At 45.0% G+C, this 7,810-nt stretch overlaps 1 protein-coding gene across 1 annotated transcript in view; it reads right to left on the reverse strand.

Moving 5' to 3' along the window:
• SLC35F2 (solute carrier family 35 member F2) overlaps positions 1 to 6,549 on the reverse strand; it is a 41,449-nt gene extending 34,900 nt beyond the window's left edge. Inside the window, exon 1 of the mRNA XM_081952913.1 lies at positions 6,353 to 6,549. Within this exon, the coding sequence (XP_081809039.1) occupies positions 6,353 to 6,498 (146 nt within the window). The 5' untranslated portion in view covers positions 6,499 to 6,549. The remainder of the gene's footprint in view (positions 1 to 6,352) is intronic.
• Positions 6,550 to 7,810: the final 1,261 nt, after the last annotated feature.

A 7,810-nucleotide genomic window follows, 5' to 3' on the forward strand; every position in this document is an offset into this window, starting at 1 on the left:
GATTGTGCGGCTTATATGTGCGCCGTGCAATCGTCGGAAGCTTTTTAAAAAGCTTTTTAAAGCATTTTTCCCCTGCCAGTTCGCCCGAACCGGCAGAGAAAAAATGCTTTAAAAAGTGGAAAAAAGCTTCCGATGATTTATATTATATGTAAATCCAGCACTCTAATATCTTCACAAAACCCTTATTGAGTAAAATATAGCTTTGCATGGTGTGTGAATCTAGCATTGTCCCAGAAGAAGCCAAAGCAGGATAGCAAAGCTTGATTTCGCATAGTGTACTATGTATTGATTATCTGTTGAAAAGCCATAATTGGGTGGATTCAAACATAATGAATATAAACAAGCTTTTTTAAAATTGCTATGTAGCCTTTAAGAGAAAACATGTGAGCTGCTAATGTTAAACACCATGACATAACTTGGGTAAAATACCAACTTTTTTTATTTGAAAAAAAAACATGTTTTTTTTTCTTATGTCCCATCAAGTTATTTTTGACGCCTAGTGGATTACATAGAGAGATTTTATACCAGGGAACCAAAAGGATTATATTGTGACCAAATCCTTGTGATTTGAAACTCTTTGTGGGAATCTGGGCAATGACCACTGGATTGTGTCAAACTCTTCTGCATTTTTGAGCCTCGCTTTAATCATAATAATAGCCCCGGCCTTTAAAACCATTTACTCTGCCCTTATATCAATCCCAGTAATGCCATCTGGTCTTTCAGGTCTCAAAACAAGTTTCATAAGGAGAAAAGGAGCAGGAAGATCTTGGCTGCCAGAGGGGAAAAAGATTTTCCTTTACAATCCATTTTGCCACTTTAACCCATGAATGCAAAAAAAAAAAGAGAGAGAGATGAATTGCCAGCAATTATCTTCTGAAAAAAAGTTTGCATTTTATTTACTTTCAATTTTAAAAACTGTTTAGGGCAATCATGCAACAATAATAAAATTATACTGCAGACGCAATGCCCTTTAGGCCAAAGAAGTCTCCAGCTGCCCATGTTTTCCTCAAAATAAGACCAGGTCTTATTTTCTTTTGGGTCCCAAAGCAAGCACTAGGGATTATTTTCGGGTGTCTCCCCCCCCCCTCTTCCCTGGTACAGGAGGACCACTTCTTCTGCTTGCTCATGGCAGGGCAGGAGGCCAAGCGGCATGTCAGCGGCGCCACCATGAGGCAGGAGGGGACGGAGCTGCCCCATGTGCCCCATATCGGCTTACCTCAGGGCCCTCGCAGCCAGGCCACCCATGCCCCGATACCTGCCTCATGGCCATGGCACTAGCTGCCCTACTTAGCAGGACCCCGTATGGCCTCCGGCCCACTTCTTCTGCTTGCTCAAGGCCACAACAGAGCAGGAGGCCAAGCAATGGACCGATGCCGCGGCCATGAGGCATGGAGGATGGAGCTTCCCAATGCGCCTCACAGCGGCTTACCTCAAGGCCCCTGCCACCAGGCCATCTTCATCCCAACACATGCCTCACCTCAGGACTGTGGCACCAACACCAGCCTCCTGCTCCATTGTGGCTGTGAACAAGCAGAAGAAGTGGCCGGTGGCCACATGGATTCCTGCTGTACATGGATATTGGTGCTGCTGCCACGAGGCAGGAGTCGGAGTGTAGATGATCTGGCTGTGGGGGCCCTTAGGTAAACCGCTGGAGGCGCATGGGGGGCAACTCCATCACCATCCTGCCTCACCTCATGGCCGTGGCGCCACAAGCAACAAGACGGAATGGGCAGCTGACAGGATGCGGAGGGTCTTAAGTAGGGCTTATTTTGGGAGTAGGGCTTATATGAGGTGCACATGTAAAAACATGCTATGAATTATTTTCAGGCTAGGTCTTATTTTCAGGGGAACAGGGTATTTTAGACTATTAGCCTGGCAAGAAGAGATAGATTAATCAAGGCCTTAAGTAACAGCAATGTTCCTTAACCTTGGTAACTTTTAAGATATGTGGGCTTCAGCTCCGAGAATTCCCCAGCCAGCAAACTGTCCCTGAGTATTTGTGCTGAAACCTTCAAGGGAGAGATTTTTCTATGAATTCCTGTGGTCTTTTAAAAATCATAGTAGGATCCATAGGAAAATTAAAAAAATGTTGCTTCACTCTTTTGGCATCAGCCATTCTAATGATGCCATCTGCTGCGATTCTTTTATTTTATTTTATGTTAGCCTTTTTTCCAAGAACCTCTTCTCCTTCCTTTTCTAACTCCCTGACCATTTAATTCTACTTTAAAAGCATTGCAATTAGCATTTGTTTAAAAATATTAGTTATTAATGTCAAATATTATACATAATCTACCGGAGATACAACTAAAAGACTGTGCATATTTCAAAGGAGAACCTAACCCATTGTATAAAAATCTATATACTAAGAGAGAAAAGGGGAGGAACAATCCTATATTATACAAAAAAAAAGACCCAAAAAAGAGAAAAGAATGGAAGAGTCCATTAAAAGTCCATTTTAAGGAGTCCATTAAAAAAAGTCCATTAAAAAAAGTGGATAAAGACCAAATTCAAACTTTTAAAGTTGACTATTATTAGCAAGGCACTTTTTATCACTGGGCATATAGAAGTGCATAAACACTATTTTTACCACTTCTACAAACTTGATACATCCAAAGCTCTACAGAGATGGAAGAATTCCAGATTCTTGGGATATAATAATCTGTAACCTATGCTGTCTTGAAGAACCTGGTTAATCATTGTAATAATATTTACCCACTTAGGATTTACAAGTGAACAAGCTGGTAAGACAAATACCCAAGTCCCTTCAAACTTATTACAGCTCTAGCATAAAAAGAGTGACATTAATGCTTTTTGAACATTATTCGAGGAGTCCAAAAGACCCTGCCTGTGTGTATCTCTGTTGTGAATCAATCTATGCCAGGGCTGCCAAACACAAGACCCGCAGCTCAGATGTGGCCCGCGATGTGATTGGATTCAGCCAGTGGGACCGTTCCGGAAAATGTAAGGAGCAAATGGGGAGTGGGGTCAAGCTGGCCACACTCACCCAGTTGGCCAGGCCCACCCAGTTGGTCACACTATTCGGCCATGCCTGAGGTCAACCACAGCCCTAATACATCCATCAATGAAATTGAGTTTGACACCCCTGATCTATGTACTTTCTGTAATGTTAGTATAGATTTCAGGCAGAGCTGATAGGTATGTTGATTACCTCCTGGACCCACACATAGTAGCTATATTAAATTACCTTAAGCTGGTCGGTTACAAATCAATATGATAATCCTAGTTTTTTCAACATCACGAAGCACTTAGACTTATATACCTCTCCACAATGCTTTACAGCAGCAGCCCTCAATCATTTGGGCATCAGGGACCGGTTACTTGCAAAGATGTTTTTACATGGACCGGAAGGGGCGTGGTTTCGTGTGCTGCCTGCACCCTGTGGATGGAGCTTTGCTTGTTTGCGCGGAGTGGTTTCTGGCATGTCGCAGATCAGTGCCAGTCCATGGACCGAGGGTTAAGGACCTCTGCTTTACCATATTCTCTGAGCAGTTTTCCACATCAGCATATTGCCCTAGCAATATAGGTCCTCATTTACCAATCTTGGAAGGATGGAAGGATGAATAAGCCTCGAGCATGTCACAATTGAACTCCTGATTATGGATAGAGTTAGCCTGTAATGCTGCATTCTAACCACTGAGCCACCACAGCTCAAGTCAACGGAGGGGAAGACTGATATGCAAACTCAATAATAAACTATTTCAATATTACTTACATATTGTATAATTCCCTCTAATGGATTTAGTACCCAGCAAAACATGCTATGCAACTACAGCTACAGGGTTAGAAAAGAAGAGATAAGTGAAGGTTCGGTCTGCTTTTTTATTCTCTACCAGGGAATAATATTAGTCCATTGCTTCCTGGAAAAGTAGTTTTGCTTTGTGGAGAGGAATGTAATTTTAAAGGGAGGGATATCGGTTTTCCAAATAGAAACCCTCTGGCTCAGTTCAGATATGGCTAAGCAATTGGAGCAATTATTCATGTTTTATTTATATTTCGCAGTTCTTAACCACCTGTCTCCCTTATAGCAATAACTCGAAATAAAAAATTGGTAACTTCTTTCACAAGCTTTCTGGAGCCTCTGAATTATCATATTTAGACCATCTTTCAAAACAGGAATGGGAAACTTGTGAGCCTCCAGATAATACTGAATTATAACTCTGGATATTCTTCCATTTGGCTGCTTAACTGGGGCTACTGGGAATTGTAGTTAAAGACATCTGAAAAATCCAGCCACAGGTTCCCCACCTTTCTTCTAAAGTACAAGGCATACAACATCCCACAAATCATTTGGGGCACCTTCAGATATTCTGACACACAACAGCTATCTATCTGCAGCTGTTTACTCAGCCTTTTCTTCCAAAGCTCTCATATCTCCTACATTCAATAGCATGTGGTCAGGGGTTAGCTCAAAAATTTCAGCAATGGGTTCTCTGCCAGGTTGTTGGGTGGGTGTGGCCATAGTGGGCGTGGCCTAGTTGGCCTCCTGCACCGCAGCGTTTTTGCCTTCCCCAAGCTCCGGAGGCTTTCCTCAAGCCTCTGGGAAGGCAAAAACTGCCTCCCCCGGGCTCCGGAGGCCTTCCGAGAGGCCCATTTCCCCCCCTCCCCTAGCCACCAGGCGGGCCCTGCACTTACCTTGCATCCAAAATGGCCGTGAGGAGACTCCTAGGAGGGGAGGGGTGGGAGGGCCAGCCAGAGGTGGGAGTTAACGGCCATAACAATAGCTATGGGTTCTCCCAAACCCAGGTGAACCTGTAGCAGCCCACCCTTGCATGTGGTCGGTATTGAGTAGCCTTGAATGGTAAAGCACAGACCAGGCTTATCCTATCAGCAAAGACCAAGGTTACAATGCCAGATAGGAAAAGTTTATTAAAAACAACATAAGTGGCAACACTGAGCCACTTCCACACTATTGTCAAGAACACTACATTGTTGTGTCTTCAAAGTCAACAGAAGTTAAGTATGTGAAGGAGACTTATATCTGCATCTCTGCACTTAGGAACACCAGAGATTTCTCACCTGGTCCGGGAACTTTTTAACGCAAAAAGGAAGAGGTGAACCTAGAGGGTACTCTATTCTGCGGGTCCTTCTCCCTCCAAAAAAAATAAATAAATACTGTGCAGGTAATGCTCAACTTACGGCCACAACTGAGCCCAAAATTTACATTGTTAAGGGAGGAATTTGTTACGTGAGTTTTGCCTCATTTTACGACTTTTCTTGCGGTGTTTGTTAAGTAAATAATTGCAATCGTTAAAATAGAACCACATGGTGGTTCTGGTTCGGTAAATCTGTCTTCCCCATTGACTTTGCTTATCAGAAGTTCGCAAAGAGGGATCAGATGAGTCTGGGACACTGCAACTGTCATAAATATGAGTCAGTTGTCAAGCACCCAAATGTAAATCACATGGGACCTCGGGAATGCTACATCGGTCATTAAGTGAGAAAGATGATCCTAAGTCACTCTTTTCAGCGCCTTGCAACTTCAAACGGTCACTATAAACAAACTGTTATAAGTCGAGGACTAACTGTAATGCTTTTGACAATGATCTGTAATGAGTCCTCTGGCAGGCATAGCCTCACAGTAAAAACACATGTCCTGTACTGAAACTCAGCGCAGGGCATCTATCAAATAATGGAACAGGATGTCTTTAGAGATTCTTGTCCCAAAGGTGCTTCCCCCCCCCCCCCCCAAGATGCAACTGGACTTGTTTTTGTTTTTCTTTGAAGACCTTTTGCTCCCCATCCAAGAAGCTTCTTCAGCTCTGACTGGACGGTGGGGTGGAATTCAAACAAAATCACCTTTTGGGATAAGGGAAAGCCAGTTGAGCCACGTGCAAGGAAGGGTGGCAGCGAGGCTCCTTCTCCCTTCCCCGGGCTCCTTCTCCAGCCAGGCTCCTTCTCCCTTAAACCCATCCAGCTCGTGTGAACCTCCCTCTCTTTCCCGCTTCCCGTTTCCAGCTTCGCTTTTTTTAAAACAATAAATAAACATTTCTAGCCCGGAGCGCGAATCAGCTGCCAATCTTGAAGTTCACGGCGGCGGCGGCAGCAGGAAACCGGGGCAGAAGAAACACGTGCGAGCGACTCGGAAACGAACCTCCTGGTCCCGCCGGCTGCGCAAGGCGCCCTCGCCCTCCGCTTGGAAGAACCGGGCTAACCCGAAGGCGGCTTGGGGTGGGATGGGGGGGGGGGGTTGAGGATGTCCATCGCCTCGTGGGGGGGGGGGGGGTTCAAAGCCGCGGGGTTCTCCTCCCCCTCCCTTCCCCACGCAGCTTGCAAGCGGGTTGCCCTCCCCGGTTCTTTGCGAAGCGCCCTTTGCGCCTTTTCGGCTACTCACCACGTACAGAGTTTCTCCTTCAGGCGGACCCAGAGGTTGGAGGTGCAGGAGGAGCGCAGCAGGGAAGCCTCCGCTGCTGCTGGCGGCGGCGGCGGAGCGGCCGGCTGGCCGTTTTCCAGCACCGAAGCGCAGCGCACGCTCTCCATGACGAGCTTGCGAGGAGCTCTCACTTCCAGCCCGGCTCCGGGATGCTCGCAGAAAGGGCCGCACCGGAGGAGGGGGGGAAAGGGCGGGGCCACTGTCGCACCGCCCGCTCCGGTTCTACAACCTGGCGCCCGCTTCGGGCTGGCTCCCGCCCACAAGGCAGGCCCGAGGGGAAGCTGGCGGGAGCGTCCCGGCGAGCGATCGGCAGCCTGGCTGTATTTCGAATCCGTCTGCTGTGCTTTGTTTGCGCGGGTTATTGCGGGCCAATTCGCAGAACAAGAATAACATGGGAATAAAAACGGGGCATCTTTTTTATCCAGGCTTTAAAAATCCTTTGATTTTATCCTGGGTTAGCGGAGCTGGCTCGCCTCTATCCCAATAATAATAATAATAATGATAATGATAATAATAATAATAATAAATCTTGTGGGACTTTCGAATACAAATGGATTGTCATTTGGAGCACAACACGCAAGATATCACGGTTGTAGAGGGCCGAAGTGTACTGTTTATTGATATTGCTGTTCTTGGAGATGCCAGAGTCAAAGAAAAAGAACTAGAAAAAATAATGAAATATCACGACCTGGCCATCAAAACTACACGGCTATGGATGAAGCACGTAACAATGATACCCATTGTCATCGGGGCACTTGGCACCATGTCCAAGAATTTTACAAGATACATCAACAAATTGCAGCTTCCTGAATAACACCAGCAGAACTGCAAAAAACTGCGCGACTCAGAACATCTTATATTTTAAGAAGCTACTTGGTTGATACCTAGGACGCTGGCAGAAAACCGTATCAACCATTAGCACCAGTCACTGGTATTTGTAATGCATTTTTGAATGTTCAGTTGGCTGAGTTTCATGTTTAATGAATAAAGTAGATGATGATGATGATGATGATGATGATGATGATGATATCAAGAATGGAGAGTTGGCAGAACAAAGCATTACATGGTCAATTTCTGGAAAAAATAAAAGATAAAGTGGACAGTGAAAAAACTTGGTTATGGTTAACAACAGGTACATTAAAGAAAGAAACAGAGTCACTAATCCTGGCTGTGCAAGAACAAGCTATCCGAACAAATGCAATTAAGGCCAAAATCGAAAAATCCTCTGATGATGCCAAATGCAGACTCTGCAAAGAAGTTGATGAAACTGTTGACCACATACTCAGCTGCTGGAAAAAAATCACGCAGACTGATTATAAATTGCGGAACAATTCAGTAGCACAAATGATCCACTGGAATTTGTGCAAAAATTATAATATTAAAACAACAACAAACTGGTGGGAACATAAGCCTGAAGAA

Source organism: Natrix helvetica, assembly GCF_964273705.1.
Source record: "Natrix helvetica genome assembly, chromosome: 4".
In the NCBI taxonomy this organism is placed as follows: domain Eukaryota; kingdom Metazoa; phylum Chordata; class Lepidosauria; order Squamata; family Natricidae; genus Natrix; species Natrix helvetica.